The sequence below is a fragment of the Oratosquilla oratoria genome, chromosome 36, assembly GCF_046742065.1.
Source record: "Oratosquilla oratoria isolate Oo_2021 chromosome 36, ASM4674206v1, whole genome shotgun sequence".
Lineage (NCBI taxonomy): Eukaryota > Metazoa > Arthropoda > Malacostraca > Stomatopoda > Squillidae > Oratosquilla > Oratosquilla oratoria.
The window spans coordinates 44,388,340-44,405,839 of record NC_134812.1 but is presented as its reverse complement, the minus strand read 5'-3'; the positions used below and the strand labels follow the sequence as shown (position 1 = coordinate 44,405,839).

General features: G+C 37.1%; 1 protein-coding gene across 3 annotated transcripts in view; it reads right to left on the bottom strand.

Moving 5' to 3' along the window:
• LOC143018984 (uncharacterized) overlaps window positions 1–17,500 on the bottom strand; it is a 515,965-nt gene that overhangs the window by 230,788 nt on the left and 267,677 nt on the right. For all 3 annotated transcript variants that reach the window (XM_076174674.1, XM_076174676.1, XM_076174675.1), the window contains exons 5-7: window positions 8,397–8,581; window positions 6,700–7,052; window positions 2,628–2,729 (exon numbers count right to left, since the gene is read on the bottom strand). In XM_076174674.1, coding sequence (XP_076030789.1) covers window positions 2,628–2,729; window positions 6,700–7,052; window positions 8,397–8,581 — 640 coding nt within the window. The remainder of the gene's footprint in view (window positions 1–2,627; window positions 2,730–6,699; window positions 7,053–8,396; window positions 8,582–17,500) is intronic.

Here is a 17,500-nt window from a genome sequence, read left to right as displayed (position 1 = left end):
AGAGAGAGAGAGAGAGAGAGAGAGAGAAAGAGAGAGAGAGAGAGAGGCGGAGAGGGAGAACAAGAGAAAGAGAGAGAGAGAGAGAGAGAGAGAGAGAGAGAGAGAGAGAGAGAGAGAGAGAGAGAGAGAGAGAGAGAGAGAGAGAGAGAGAGAGAGAGAGAGAGAGAGAGAATGAGAAAGAGAGAGAGAATGAGAAAGAGAGAGAGAATGAGAAAGAGAGAGAGAGAGAGAGAGAGAGAGAGAGAGAGAGAGAGAGAGAGAGAGAGAGAGAGAGAGAGAGAGAGAGAGAGAGAGAGAGAGAGAGAGAGAGAGAGAGAGAAGGAGAGAGAGAGAGTGAAGGAGAAAGAGAGTGATGGAGAAAGAGAGAGAGAAAAAGAGTGAGTGAGAGAGAGAGAGAGAGAAAGAGAGAGAGAGAGAGAGAGAGAGAGAGAGAGAGAGAGAGAGAGAGAGAGAGAGAGAGAGAGAGAGAGAGAGAGAGAGAGAGAGAGAGAGAGAGAGAGAGAGAGAGACACAGAGACACACACTGTGGCGTACCTAGCCCATCCCTTAATGAGCAATGATTTAACGTTACTGAAGCAAAAAACATGCGAGCGAGAAAAATAGACTCGAAAGAACAATTGGAATGGGAGTGAAGAGTTGAAAATAAGGCTTAACCCTTTATTGGGGCCAGAAACAATTCACTGTTTTCTATTTCCAGGGTACCATCAACTAAACCTTGCTCGATTTAATTCAAACCTCAATCGGGCGCTACCATATTTTTCTCTATTTTCTTTTTGTTCATTTTATTTCGCTGACTCTTTTTCATTTGGGCTTTATCTACATATTCTATAGTCTTACTTTGGTGTCTAGCATTTGATTTATTCCTCAGTAAGTTCTGATTTTTTGTCCATTTATTTTCTATTATTATTGCCTGTACAACAGATAATTAATTTATTCACCTGTGGTGGTAATAGTGGTAGAAGTATTCCTCATGGTTGTGGGAGTGGGAGTGGGAGTGGGAGTGGGAGTGGGAGTGGGAGTGGGGGTGGGAGTGGGAGTGGGGGTAGTAAAGGTAGTGCTAGAGGTACTCATGATACTATTACTGTTTACAGCGGTAGTTGCAGTAATAGTTGCAGTAGTTCTGGTAGTGGGAGTAGTAGTGTCAGTGGTAATGGTAGTGGTAGTGATTGTGATTTCTGGACAACACTTAGAATTTCTATCAAGTTCGATTGTATTTCTTTGATGTCTAATGAATACTGTATAGCTGATAGCCGACGACTACTCCCTATCTCCCAACACTGCTAAATCAGTGACACAGACACAGTTTCATACTAATAGAACAGACAAGATTATATATATATATATATATATATATTTTTTTTTTTCTTCTTTCTCTCTTTTCTTAGAGAGATGTATGGGAGGGTCCGAGAACCATCGCTAGCCGTTGTGGAACTGCGGATATCCAGGTAATGGAACTCGAGACAATAAATATAATTATAATTCTTGTGGTAGTGGTGAAGGAATTGTCGATGATGTTGAAAGCAAGTGCACTTGAGGTAAGGCGGAATATACTTCCTGAAATGCTGCCTAAAGCGTGTTCTCATTTTTTTCATTCGTTCTTTTTTTTTTTTTTTTGTGAGTGGAATTATACCTTTTGACTTTGGCTACCTTTCTGATAAGCGGTAAAGAGCCTTTGGTATATGTATGTACATATGTTTCGAGCATCGGTTGTGAGAAAGCTTGCGTTATCCAGGGTGACTACTTGCCCTCACATGAAAGTATAAAGACTATTTGAACACCACAACATGGTCTACTTCCTGTTTATGGTCAATATCGGCTCACCTGGGATTTTGTATGAAGTCAGAATGAGAAGAAGAATTTCGTATATGGTAATTATCACCAGAAAACGTTCTTCTTAGACAATATGCAGTGTTTAGCTAACAAGTTGTCTTTATGAGTTATGAGTGCAGTAGTGACGGCAAGAATGTTCAAAATAGGTAGTAAATTTTAATTCTTGTACATTTAGTTACCTATTCCCCATTCTCTCCAGGAAAGTCAAAGAAAAATCTTAAGAGACATAACTTCCGATATATTCTCCTTTTCCATACTGTTTCCACAGCACTCAAGCTAGATTTAGTACAAATCACCATTATTTCAGCTTTCAGAACAAGATCAACCGCAATAAAAGAAAAGGTCAGCAAGAACATGAAATAAAATTTCTTAAAGAGGGCACAGCATAAAAAAGTCGTACAAAGTAAACATTCTGTTTCCAGGCTTTTTGCTAACAGATGCACAGATGTAAAAGTCATCATCAGTTACCGGTGAAAAACAAAGGTTTCATATCCCTAAACAAAGCCTCAATTCAAGGACAAAGTTCAGAATCGATCAAAATCAAGGTCACAGATGTCTCATCGTCTTTTCTTATATTGTATCACAATGCAAAGGCCAGCATCAACTACAAGCAAATAGTATCACATACTTGTAACCCTAAACAAAGGCTAATTAAATATCCCTGATCAACCCTAAGAACAAAAATTCTACTAAAGAGCCAAGTTAGACAGTCTTAAAAGAGACATCTCCAAGACTCCTTACCTGTAGACGTTTGAGAGAAGGAGATATGGAGACCTCGAACGATCCTAAAGACTTACCTGCTTTTGCTTGGCGTGGCTGCCATGTTAAGTCTCGTCTGGGAGGCTAAGTCTTGATGGGACCCTCGGACACTTCCCGGTGCGCTGTTGACTTCGTTAAACCTGCAGGTGGAGGGACAAGGTCTGTTAGATGCTCCGGAAGGAAAATCTAGAATCGTGGTACTATTAGGTTTATGTGCATTGTGTTGCTCAATGTTAGAGCTCTGGTTTCGGGTAACAATTTCTCAGGGGTTGCTCCTAGTCTGCCTCCATCAGACGAATCAGCTATGAATAAACGCTACCATCTACTGGGGAGTCAAGTTATGATGAAAAGAAAGAACCCTCCCTATCGCATTTAACAAAGGACTCTGCGCCAACGTGCATGGAAACCGTATTTACCTCGAATTCATACAATCGTTTGTTTGTGTGTGTGTGTGTATGTGTGTGTGTGTGTGTGTGTGTGTGTGTGTGTGTGTGTGTGTGTGTGTGTGTGTGTGTGTGTGTGTGTGTGTGTGTGTGTGTGTGTGTGTGTGTGTGTGTGTGTGTTGGTATGTGTGTATGATTTATACGCGTGTTTGTTTATATATTGCGTGTATGCAAGCATATGTGTTGTAGATACATAAATATTGCACGCAGATTATGACAGGCGATTCTTACACATGAAGGATGGACAGAGAATTAAAGAGGAAGAAAGGGATTATTGCTGTTGGTTAGCCCTCTATATCGCTGTGTTATGACGCCGAAATTACGTAAGAACGCAATAGATAACAGAGATCCTCCCTCCTTCTAAATTATATTGTGGTTGCATTGGTGCGTTGCCAGCATCGGGCAGTTTGCGTTCATATGCTCGGTTGTGTATGAGAAGCAGCCAGGCAGAGTAAAAAGGTGTCATGTTGTCCTGGCTACCTGTGTGGGTATATCTTAAGTGCTGTGTGGTGGCCGCAGGAGAATCTGCTTAGGTGAATTCTGCATGTCCTGTTTAGCTTAGCTAAACTTGCTTACTGCGGATGGGAGACAGCTATGAATCCTGTTAGGTTCTAGTGAGAACTGTATATATGTTTGTTTCTGCTTGTATAGTTGGGTGTGGTTGATGGGATATTGTGCATTATGCTGTCGTGGTTGTTTTCTGTCTGACGCACCTATGTGTTGGAGTGTAGGCTTTCTAGTGGTACAAAATATGTTGTGTGTTTTGTTCAACTGCTATGTATTGTTTGCTGCACATGTCACCATGCCTGCGTAGGTGTAAAATTCCGGTCCCTCCGAGCAAATAGTGTATGGACGTTGTCCGTTTAGAACTAGCGGCTGTTTGCGTCACCTATGTTTGTGGTGTTGGGTACTGGACTAGCCAGATAAGAACAAAAATAGAAAGAAGCCTAAAACGAAGCATATAGAAGCTACAACAATTGGTGAGAAACAAAGACATGAACAGGCAAAAGAGAAAAAGAGGAATGGAAGTAAAACAAAGATAAACCAAAGAAAATAAAATGAAGTGATGAAATTTGCATAGAACTGAAAATGAATTAAAGAAAAGCAAAGGAATGCAAAGAAAAGAAAAGAGGTGTGAAGAAAGGCGAAAATAAGCAATAGAAAAACAACGATATACAGAAGAGAGCAAAGACAAATATAGAGAACCAAAAAAAAATTATGAAAGGCAAAAATGAATCGAAGAGCAGCAAATTAGAACAAAGAGAAGCAAATATAAGAGAACCGACACGATACAAATAGAAGCACATAGTAAGAGAACAGGGAAAGAGAAAAGAGGAAAACGGAAGAGAAACAAGCGAAGGAGTACAAGCTAAAACAAAGGAAAGGAAGCGCATGTAAATAGCCACAAGAAACAGAGCAAAAATAAGACAGGTGGTAAAAGCAAAGGTAAAGAAAGAAGAATAATCATATGTTAGTAGAAGTAAAGAGAATATTAAACACGTAAAGAGAAGCAAATAAGAAGAAAAACAAGAGAAGACGAAGAAAAGAAGTGAAGATAGGTTTGGAAAAACGAGGTAAAAAGACAAATGAAGTCGATATGAAACAAAAAGAATCGATGAAACAGACTCAGAAATAAGTAGAAACAAATTAAGAGAAGCAGCGAGAAGTTAAGAGAGAAGTGTTTCAGGTGAGCTACGAAAAAAAAAAAAAAAAAAGTGGACGAAATGATCCATGGAACAAGGCGTCTTCACTTTAGGACCTGTGGAAACAAGACAAAGTCAGAGGACGAGAAAACTACGAGTCTGGGAATTTGCTCGGGTCATGGTCGTGAGACTGTCGTGGAAGTCAACGAGTTATGACACTGAGAGACACATTGGCAACGGTTGTGATACAGTTCATGGGAATGAGGCTGTGATGGGAATCAGCCAAGTTAAGACTGGCAATGGTATGACATATGGGATTGGGATTATGATATGGATTAAACGGGCCCTATATTGCGCAATATTCCGTATTGTACAATATTATTGATGGTGTAAGGATAGTATTGAAGAGGCACACGTTTTTGGTCTGTATATTTGATGTATTCAGTGTATTTTGTTATTCTTCAATATCATCTTTACACTAATAATATTGTACAATACGGAATATTGCGCAATGATATTGATCGTGCACGGCCCGCTTTCAAGTCAGGACTCATAGACATCCGTGAGGTAATGGTAATACTATGACTAATGAATATGAGGTTGCAGAGGGAATTAGTAAATCATGTCACTAGTAGGTTTTGAATGGCATAAGCTATAAGGTCAAACCAGTTTCCCTTTTAACTATTTTTAATTTCTTCAGAGTTTCTGTATATCTTCAGATGTTATCTTTGGTCATACTTAAAGAAGCAACCTTGCAATCAAAGAATACAGACCTCGGCCAAGACTTCAGTCTTAAATACTTTACTTATAAATACGAAATTAAAATAACTAATTGAAATATTTCACGCATCTTCATTTGAATCTTTAAGACGACCGTTGGCAGAAATTAGGATGATATAACACTAACAATATAATTTCTACTCTTTATGTACCTATTAATACTAGAATTCTTAGATATTCTTGATACTCACTAGCAATATTTAATTCATATTATCGCATATTGACCTATTTTTTTCTAAATTGCCCTTGATTTTCATTCATTTGAGTAATCATTTGGGAACTGAAAAAGGTAAATTATTTTAATAAACAGTTCTCGTTTTTTACAACACTTCTTTGTTTTGTTTTTTATTATTGCCAGTTTGAACTAAATTGATTAGGGGACATCTTTCTTTAAACAGAAAATAAGTATAAATTCTCAGTAAGTGTATCTAAAAAGAAAAAATCTACATATGTTGCCTCCCAGTCTATAAGTTGTAGTTTTCTTATATTAGTAACTGAAATGTAGTATACTACAATTTTCTTTTTTTATTGGAAGCCCAAAATAGTGTTTCAGACTACTATGAAACTTCAAAGTTTCAGCTGGTTCAAACTCTCGAAGATCGAACCTGATTATATTATGGCCAATCGGTGCAATATTTTTTCCAAAATCTAGATTTTTGCTGTAGAGATTATTAAATCAAATATATTCTCATGCCTTGTAAGTATTCCTACACAATGCATCGTGAATTTTCATTTCTAGCAAGACGGTTCGTAATCGAAATCTTTTATTAAAAAATAAAAAGAAGGAGGAGGACAGTAAAGTTACCTGGAGAAAACTACCCAACTTATTCCGTAGGACTCCCAAACAACCAAACTTGAACTCTATAACTACCAAACTTCTGCCATGATCCTCTTAATTAATCCCTTTCGTAACGATGGGTCTCCATATACAGTTTAGACTAATATTAGATCATTCTATTCAGACGTGTGAGGGCGGGCCACGGCATCAGATGGATGATCATTGGAAAACCGTTCAAACTCGTGCTGTTCCTCCTTTCGACTATTTGTCAATGCTGGACCGTATTTAATTCTCCCTTACCCATAGTCAGTAGAAATTATTCTTATATGTTTCATACCTGGTTACTGTTAAGCAAGTTTACTCAATTGAACAAATCCCCGTTTCTCATACATGCAGTAAATGAAAATACCCAAAGATGCTCTAACTACAAAGTTAGGTTACATATAGAAAAGTCGCTTGCACTTACAAATAAGGTCTGTTTATAGACGTGAATGGGGGCGTTATGTCTCCGTCGTTCGCATATGGTGGCATCCCACTCACGGCCCCTGTGGACGATATCCCCGTCGCTCCACTCAGCCCTCCTCCGCTTATTCCTCCCCCGCTGAGGGCACTCGAGCTGAGGCCTCCACCGATGCTGCCAGCGAGGTTCAGGCGCGAGTTCCTGACACAGCCCAGATTTCGAGTCGTTGGTTCGTCCACTGAAGAGTTTGAGCAGTTGCAGCAGATGGTCTCGGTGACCGCCCTGCGCAGGCTCTTGTGGAGGGCGAGGAATAGCGCCGGGTTGACGAAAGCGTGGACGTAAGCCACGTGAAGAGTCACCTGGGGGAAATGAAAGAACATGAGGCAAGTTTGAAAAACCCAAGTTCGTTCAAAATTTATCATAACTACGTTTGGAGAGTAAAACCCAAGTCCCTTCAAAATTTAGCATAATGTGTTTATCTTGTTGTCAAATGACAGACAGTAAAGTTCATTTTAAGGATCCTGCTCCAGTCAGATGGGGTTTGTAAGCAAGATGCTGTAATGACTGGCATTTATTTTATATTATTTGTTTATTTGTTTTGTTATCATTTGTCTGTTTGTTTGTTATCATTTGCTTGATTCACATTGATTATTAGTTATATGTCAGTTTATTATTATTCACTATTTACTTGTTTGTTTATTATCTAACTATACCTATGCATTTATTTATTCATTTTATTTATTATTACTTATATTATTATATCTTTATTTATCCATTCATTTCTTTATTTATTTGATTATTTACTTATCATTATTATAATTTTCTTCGCATCCGACCTAGTTATGGACCAAAAGGTCTCCTGTCGGCATGCTCCTTTGTAATATCTGATCCCTCAAGCTCCTCCCTTCATTTCCTTCGAGTCTCCTTCCCCAAGGCCTGTAATCACTTCTGTATCCTGACCCATGTCTTTAGTTTTGCAAGACATTGGCGTTCTCTACTACTGAAGCCAGGAGGAATACACATGAATGAATTTCTTGGGTCAGCCGAGGTGAAACGGGGTGACTTTCCTCTTGTGCAATCAAAATATGCCCAGAAATCTCGAAATGAGAAATTCTGACTAAGAAACCTCAAGCAATTTGTGTGAGGATGTATATTCATTAAAACAGAAGTTCCTAACCTATTCTCTCAAGCTTCCTGTGTTTATACATTTCTGCTCTGTAGCATTCTAGAGACCATTTCATTACCAAATATAATTGACAATCATCCAGTAGCCACTAGTTTCTCCTACTCTTTACCCTCCAAGGTGTACAAGAGTCTCAGGATAAGAATCAAAACCTTACGAAAGCAGGAACTCAAATAATATTAACCTATCAAACCCTAAAATACAGTATTATTTAAAGATTTTATTCTAGCTAACGTCAAACGAGTCTTGATCATCTTAGATGGAGCATGAAGAGAAGTTTGCTTAAAGATTTTGTTCAAGGTTTATAGTGGAAGATTTGATTAAACTTGGTAGAGTTCTGAGAATACAAGACTTAATGAATCCAAAGCCATGGATACTAATTACAAAACCTAATATTGGGTAAGTAACACTAATCATTCTTATTAAGTTTAAAGAAATCCCTTGAGGATTGAAGAATCTAGTTAATCAACTGTAACCGTTAACTAACTCTTAAATAGCTGTCAAGATCCCCTTGTCTTACCTCGTGTGGAAGCCCCGCTTTGTTTGTCGACGGGGTCAAAATGGTGACAAGAAAGAGCGGACCCCAGAAGACGACGTAGGCGATGGTGACTACCACAAACATCTTGACGCGTTCCACCCCTTCCCGCTCCATCCGACTGATGTAGCTGTTGACTTGGCGGTGTTCTCGCGCCTCTGGGTCCGTGGCTGCAAAGAAAACGAGCACGGTATGGTTAGTGACGCCGAGGAAGAAAGTGGAGTAAGGTTGGTGAATAACCTCAGGGAAGAAAAGAATGTTTGTAGATAATATAACAGAAGAAAAGAGGGGTGGAAGAAATCGGTACAAAGTTGGAGGGTCACACGAATAAATAAAAATCATCGATGTTAGGAAGAGACTTGAAGAAATAAAAAGAATTGAGAGTTGATGTGTTACGAGTGGAACAACAAGAAAGATAATATTGTTGATTATATGACAAGAGGTTGTGTATTACAGTGCTGGAGAAAAACACTGATTGGAAGAGACGTGAAAAGAGAAAATGAAGTGAGAGGTGTGGATGGGTAGACAAGAGGAAATTATGGTAATTATTGAGAAGCAAGTGAAAGAAAATGGAGCAAGAAATGGCATCATAAAATGGTAGAAAACGGAACAAGTGGTGTTGAGTTTAATTATGAAGGAAATCGTAAGTAGACAGGAAAATTACTAAAAGTATCAGTACTAAATGATTAAAAGAAGCTTACCATTCTACATAACTAACGATGAGATAAGATAAGAAACGGTTGGGACAAAGAAGGAAACGGTGGAGATTAGCCGATTCCTGTAAAAAATAAGTGCGTGCGTGTGTGTGTGTGTGTGTGTGTGTGTGTGTGTGTGTGTGTGTGTGTGTGTGTGTGTGTGTGTGTGTGTGTGTGTGTGTGTGTGTGTGAGTGCGTGTGTGTGTGCGTGCGTGTGTGTGTGTGTGTGTGTGTGTGTGTGTGATTGTGTGTGAGTGTGTGTGTGTGTGTGTGTGTGTGTGTGTGTGTGTGTGTGTGTGTGTGTGTGTGTGTGTGTGTGTGTGTGTGTGTGTGTGTGTGTGTGTGTGTGTGTGTGTGCGCGTGCGTGTGTGTGTGTGTGTGTGCGTGCGTGTGTGTGTGTGTGTGTGTGTGTGTGTGTGTGATTGTGTGTGTGTGTGTGTGTGTGTGTGTGTGTGTGTGTGTGTGTGTGTGTGTGTGTGTGTGTGTGTGTGTGTGTGTGTGTGTGTGTGTGTGTGTGTGTGTGTGTGTGTGTGTGTGTGTGTGTGTGTGTGTGTGTGTGTGTGTGTGTGTGTGTGTGTGTCTACGTATGTATCTGTACTATTACGTTGACAAATCAATTGACAGGAAAGTATTTGTATTTGTGTCAAGAAAAAAAGAAAACATCTTGTTGCATTTGCAGTCAAAAAAAAAGCTCCGCCTCCCGTAGAACATATTAACCTACAAACACTATAATTCATCGTTACCAAGGGAGTACCACAATCCTAGTTCAACTTTAAAAGATGAATTTCGACGTAGAGACAATTATTTTCGACAGAGAACGTCAACTTTGCCCTCAGTGCTGAGACTGCCAGGGCAAGGAACAATGAACCACTGAAGTCAAACTCGTCACGTACGAATTCAAATGAAGAAGAACGCTACTTTTTGACACCAAAGGCCGTATCTAAAGACCTTTCATCATCTTGATGAAACCTTTCACTTCATAAACGTGGTATATATATTTTGTTCTGACTATAACAGGCAATTCTATTCAATAAAGGGGTGAAGAAATCGACAAATTTCTTCGGTATGATAACAGACTTTATACATACATATACCAAAGGCTTTTCCCCCCTTACAAGGGAGGTAGCCCCCCCCCCAAAAAAAGGCATAGAATCCACTCCCACCTATTCCATCCCCTATATACTCCACTCCCCTCTTCCCTCCCTATTATCTTCACACCCACTTCCCTGGGTCAGAAGCAGCGTCGCAAGACACAGCACATCCACACCAAGGCCGCTTCGTTAAATCGGTGACCCCCACCTTCGTCCCCTAATGAAGAAAAGGAGAACACGGGGAGAAATCCCTTCGAGCTGCGTTATTTTATTTCCCATACATACTCACTCAGCCCCCTTACCCCACTCACTCCCCCTCATGCATCGCAGCATCATCCATACACAACCATTCTCCATTCACCCATATCTTCTGTTGTCTCCCGTCCTTCCTCAACAGACATTCCCCTCCCAATGCCCCTTTTATCCCATCCATCCATCTCATCCTATGTCATCTCACCATGTTCACTCCTTCACACCTCTGCCTTCCACACCACTTTTACTCATTCACTGATTCTTTCCATGTGTCCAAAATATCCCAATACTTTTCATCAACCCTGTCTTCCAACTCCCTTTCTACCACGTTATGATTATATATATATATATATATATATATATTTAATATATATATATGTATGTATATATATGTATATATAAATATATATATATCATATATATGTATATATATACTTATATATATATATATATATATATATATATATATATATATATATATATATATATATATATATATATATATATATATATATATATATATCGTTTCAACCACAATTCACTTTTAATTCCATGCCATCGCGTTCGAGACTGGCGAGTAGCTCGATGGAAACATACATATGTGGAAATTTATAGGTGGTCAAGCCAAGGAGTCGAACTCAGATCGGACGTAACAAAATGTCCGTGGCTTAGCCCATGCGCTATCTTTATAGCGCAATGGGCTAAGTCACTGACACCTAGTTCGAGTCCTTGGCTTGACCACTTATCAATTTCCACATATATATGCTTCTATTGAGTTCCTCGTCAGTCTCGACCACGATGGCATGAAATTAAAAGTGAATTGTGGTTGAAAATATGTTAATCTGTATATTGGTGGTTTGGCCGCATGTTGATATATATCGACGGAGAGCGGAGAGCTGAAACGTCCACCCGCCAATCAACGCATGGGATGCGTTCTCTGTCTTCTGGTTGGTAACGACGTTTCAGGCTGCTGCTAGATATTAATAGCGGATTTTTTATTGTAAATGAGCACCTCTTCTGTCATTTTTATTCTTCTGGTGTCATTATTTCTTTCAATGATGGTAGTGGTGCCTTCCATATAGTACCTCTTAAGTGCGACTTCATGTTAGTACAGGTAGTGTCTTCTTATGGCGCCGTTCTGCAGATGTGCTGAAATCCTCTTTGACAATGTTGTAGTGGTGACGCCAATGCACCATGAATTTAGGCGACTGCAGTCACCACTGGAATATGTGTGTTGGTACATGACGTTCACCTCTTACATTTCACTTGTCTTAGGGAGGCAGCTGTTCTTTACGACTAAGTTGGATGTCTTTCGTGTCTTATAATAAATGACGAAGTCGATTTTTGAAGCCTGGTGGGTGGGTGTGACGTTCTTATAGATTATATTTTTGAGGACTTTCTCGTCATCCTTGTAGGCTGAAGACATAGTGCCACTCTTCTACAACTCTTCTATAGTATATATATATATATATATATTTATATATATATATATATATATATATATATATATATATATATGTATATATATAAATGACGAAGTCGATTTTTGAAGCCTGGTCGGTGGGTGTGACGTTCTTATAGATTATATTTTTGAGGGCTTTCTCGTCATCTTTGTGGGCTGAAGACATAGTGCCACTCTTCTAAAACTCTTCTATAGTATATATATATATATATATATATATATATATATATATATATATATATATAGTATATATTTATATATATATGTATATATATATATATATATACATATATATGTATATATATATATATATATATTCATATATATATATATATATGTATATAATATATATATATATATATATATATATATATATATCTATATATATATAGGGGTAGATAGATAGACAGACAGAAAGAGAGAGAGAGCGCGAGAGAGGACATATATCTTTGAGCTTCCTTTATTTTCCTGTTCCTTTTGGTTTCTTCATTTTATTTTGCCTGTGTTGTTATTTTTAGTTTTTCTTTTCCATATTTTTTAATGAATTTCCATTTTCCTTGATATTGTTCTATCTTTTTTGCTAGTTTTTTATTTCTAAATTCTTTCTCTGTGTTTATTTTCTTGTTTCTTTTTTCTTCTCTATTTGTAATTTCTTTCTTTTTTCTCATTCTTATTGCTCCTTTCGTTTTTCTTCATCTCTTTTTCTTTCCTATATCCATCCTTTGACGTTAGTCCAGAGCAGACAGAAAGTTCTTTCTCTTCCCATTTTCCTTCTCTTATTCGTCCCGTAGCCGCGAAATCTCATTTAATCCACTTATCCCGGAACTCTTTACAAACTCGTCTTGCAATCTTCTTTGTGTTTCATGCTAGAAAGTTTTCGACAGGTTCTCTCTAGGATTTGAGCTAGAACATTGTAATAATTTACCTCTTCTGTCCAAACCACGAGCTGCACAATTCTCTATCTTTTCTTGCTACTGATCATATAAATCAGACTTTGTTGTGCCGCGTGGCAACTTATACATAATGTGACAAAACTGAGGTTATTTCATTCATCTTCGTGAAACCACATTGGCAGAAATAGATTACATCGTATCCCTTTACGGAGTGGGTACCACATACATTCATTACAAGGGATTAGAAACAAAGAGCATACTGACAAGAGACTTTTTGGTCTATATCCAAGTCGGATGCTAAGAATAGATAATAAAATGTAGAAATGAATAAGCAAGAAAAACAAACAACTGACAGACTTTACAGTATATTGCTTAGATATTTATCTAAATGAATCTTAAAATTTCGAACCGCACTACATTTCACTGCTACTGCAGGACGTTTCTACCACCCTACTTATCTTTCAGCTGCCGTCTCTGGTGAAAAAGCTATTCTTACATAAAGGACCACAATAATAAGTCAGTGGGCTAATTAGCCTCCAGTTATATTGAGCTAGGTTTTACTTCTTGTTATACCTATATCTCTATACCAGGATCCTTTTACCAAAGTTTATAAGGGAAGTACGCACCCATTCCCAAATATCTAACAAGCTTAAAGTAAAGTAACATAGATCTTTTTAGGTTTTAGTTCCATTTGTATTGAGGTAGATACTCCTTGTTTTGGCTGCCTCTATACTATTTTATTCATCTCAATGGCACTGCATCTCAATAATCCATTTTCATAAATGGTGGTGCTTTCTCATACTTAGACGGTTTCAGTCATCTCCGTAGTGTTCTACTAGTTGGGAAGGAGTTAACTTAGTTTTAAACAATGAAATTATGGATTCATTAATTACGCTCGTCAACAAAATTCTCTATACTTTTTCATCCCATGAAATGAAATAGGTGGGCCGAAAAGTAATTTTTATGATAAATTCAAATCTATTTTTTGTCTTTTTTCTATCACGCACTGTTTTCAGTGATATTAAAAACAAATGGAAAAGTGTACCACTCTTCCATGAATAAGGTCGATATCATGCATAAGAATTACCTAAAAAATATACAAACGTAAAAAAAATTCTATATTTGAATTTAGTAGTCTATCTTATCTCTTTACATCTATATTCTAAAGGAGCTCTTTCTCCATATAAAGGAGGTAGCCAGCAAAGGCATATACCCAAACTTTACCCATTCCACACCCATCTTTTTGCAATTTGTTTTCTCTTTTAACTTAGCTCCTTGTAGATGGAGGGCCATCTCTGTCCCTCACTCACTGTCTGTACCAGAAGCAATGCAGAAAAAACACAGTAATTCGGGTACAGAATATACAGCATTTTTTTTTCTTCCATTTTTCCAAAGTGTTCTGGTGTATTCTTTCCTCGTGTTTGTAACTGAATGCCGTAAGGAAAATCTTAAGCGTTACATCATATCACACCCCAAACCTTTATGTGACGGCGGCAAGTTTGATCACAATATCAATGTTATTTTTCGATTTGTGATGATGATATGGTTTAACGTCGCAAATTCCCCCCTATTGGATGGCTAGGACGGCGCCCCTCACAGAGGACTTTGTAGCGTGAAATTTAATGAACCATGCCCTTGGTTGAACTTCGCCGGTGGCAGGGTTCGAATCACCATCCCCTCAACCTTCGCCACAAGTAACGATGCCCTAACCCGCTCAGCCAGTGAGCTTCCTTTTTCATTTTGTGATTTTTTATAAAATCTTTGGAAACTCTTAAATGACAGTTATGGATATTTCTTTATTTAATTTAATTCTTCTTCAAGTTTTGAGTCTCCTGAGATGTGGTCTTACAAAAATAGGCCCTTCAGGTTTTTCCGTTTGGTGAATATATTCCTCAAATATGTTAATCCACACCTTCGACAGAAATATTCATCAACCTAAGCTTTATATGCAAAGGAGGCAGATTTTTTTTATAAAGAATAAGATAATCAATAATTGTGATGTTCGTTTGGCTTCACTTTCTTTACAAAATAATTTTTCTTGTCCCGGTTGTCTTACTCAATGAGAATACAACATTTTGTGCAGGAATGTTTTGTTTCTAGTAAAACTAGTTTCATTTTCAAGTTACATGAAATTCTTCATTTAAGGTACTCATATTTACTTGATACTATATGTTATCACAAAACTTCGTGTTAGCTGCGTGGGTCAGAGGAAAAGAATTAGAACTCGTTCCCTTCATGGAGTAGTCACTACAAGCTTATTTTTGATAAGTAAATATAACAGGCACCACTCATATATGTCATAGTCGTGGTGAAGTGTCCCCATAAGAGAACAAATATCATCGGAAAACAACATTAGGTTCCTCCTAGAAAACATTCCAGATCTTTAATTTGAAGTCTAAAGGTTAGACACAAATAATTCCGATAGTCGTCCCCGGATTCGAACCGAGGGCTTGCAAGAAGCAAAGTCGACGCTCGGAATTATTTGATTGTCATCGCCGTCACTATTGATTCTATACAGGTTAATTAGACATATTTCAATTGCGGACGAGATCAATATGATCATGCCTCAACAAATATGGTTCACTTGAAAAACATTATTTTTAAACTCTAACCTAAATTACCTTTTACTTGGTCTATTATTTTTTCACCACATCTATTGTCACTATTTTCATATTATTTGGGGCTCTGATACTGTTAATCCCTGGCTGTAATGTATTAGCATTATAGTAGGTGCTAGATTATGATATTCAAAAGAAGGCTTGAATTTTTATGTTAAACATTTGAATCATTCTTCAAGCCATAAAAATGAAAAACAAAAGAAAACGTAAATCCCTTCCCTATATTTAAAAAGATGTGCCATATGTGACACAATAAATATGGAGAGGAGGGGCTATCTTTTTTTCTGATTATTTACTTTACAATGAAAGTATTGATCATAATATTTTTAATGAGTTGTGTAAAATAAAAGTTTAGCGAAATATATGTCCCTTCGCTAAAGATGTTGTAGGAACTATATAGACTAAGATATCTTGGCATTATGGGTAAGTTATCTGCACAACTCTCAAATAGAAAAAAAGAAGTAAAGTGTAATATATTGACTTTTAGCTTTCAACTGCCAGAGTGGGCACTGTTTGAATGCCCCAACATGTCCAGTCTTGTTTCAGTAAACCACCTTTGATGAGTTGATACCAGCTTATGCTTAAAAAAAAAATCCATTTTACCTCGATTTTTTTTCTCAAAAATTTTGTATATTTTAGCAGCAGACGTATTTCTGACTGCCTTCTACCTATTTATCTGCCTGAAATGGACAGCCCAAACTAGGAAATAAAGCCCCACCAATATTGGTGAAATTTTGCAATAAATTCACTGATTGAAAAAAGTTCCTACAGTGATTGATCATTTTTACTGTATTTTACGAGCAATCGAAATCCGTGGCGCTATCGTTACCCTCAGCTGTGCCGTTATTGTCACTTGTGCCGCTGTCGTTATCGTCAGTTGTGTTGCCATCGTTATTGTCACCTGAACCGTAGTCATTATCGTTACCTATGCCATTCTCATTACTGAAAAAAGAAAATCTATCCTGCATTGGATTGTCTCTCATTTTGAGCACAAAATTCTAGAAAGTATTTCATCTGTAAGAGATGGACCGTTTTGATTCCCAGCAATATGCGGGCACTCAGCGAAGCCACAAAACTAAAGAACTGAAACGTTTAAAGCTTTTCTGGAAGGGGCAAATGAGAAGGTAGTGGCTCACGATCAATACATAATGATATGCAGATATGTTGAGAAAAAAATTAATGTAAGTTGTAGAGAACTTTTGAAATATGAATGAATTCAGCGTACAAAAATACACAAAATGCATGATTTTCCGCAAGACAAAATTTTTGTCAAACGAGCTTCAAAAGTTTACAGAACAATTGGACCACTTTTCATAAAATAATCACAAGCGTTTGAGAGTTATAATAGTGCAACATATCATATAAATTTTACCTTACTTAAGACATTACACTTACATCACAAGTCGTTTAGCGTTTCTTTGTTCTAAGGAACTGTGATAATAATCCTGTACTATTAAGTTACGAGGTGAGGATTTGTCCTTTGATCTCACTTTTTAAAAATATTCTTGTTTAATCTCAACATCAATCACTGAATATGACTTAACTTGGATGTCTATGCATATGGATTAAATGTGGTGAATACGAATGGTATTGTTGCTGACAAAATATCAAATGCAGAAATGCTATGGTATTGTAAGTTGTCGTAAACCATGGTTAGAGTGTTTTTCGTTTAAATAGTGGTTAATTTTGTAGAAAAAAATGTTGTGGCAGTCATATCTTATATGAAAAGATACCCCCCAACTGAGGTAAAAGCCAATATCTTTGCCAACTGCACATCAAGAGCTGAGGTATATGATAGTCACAGGGAACGATTTTGGTCCTACAAAAACTACAAAATTACGAAGCATGGTCGTTGCCTATAACACTTTCAAAAATACTTGCTGATGATTATAGTCATATTTATTTTATTTCATTTTATTTATTTATTTATTTATTTATTTATTATTTATTTATTTACGTATTTATTTATTTATTTATTTATTTATTTATTTATTTATTTATTTATTTATTTATTTATTTATTTATTTATTTATTTATTTATTTATTTATTTATTTATTTATTTATTTATTTATTTATT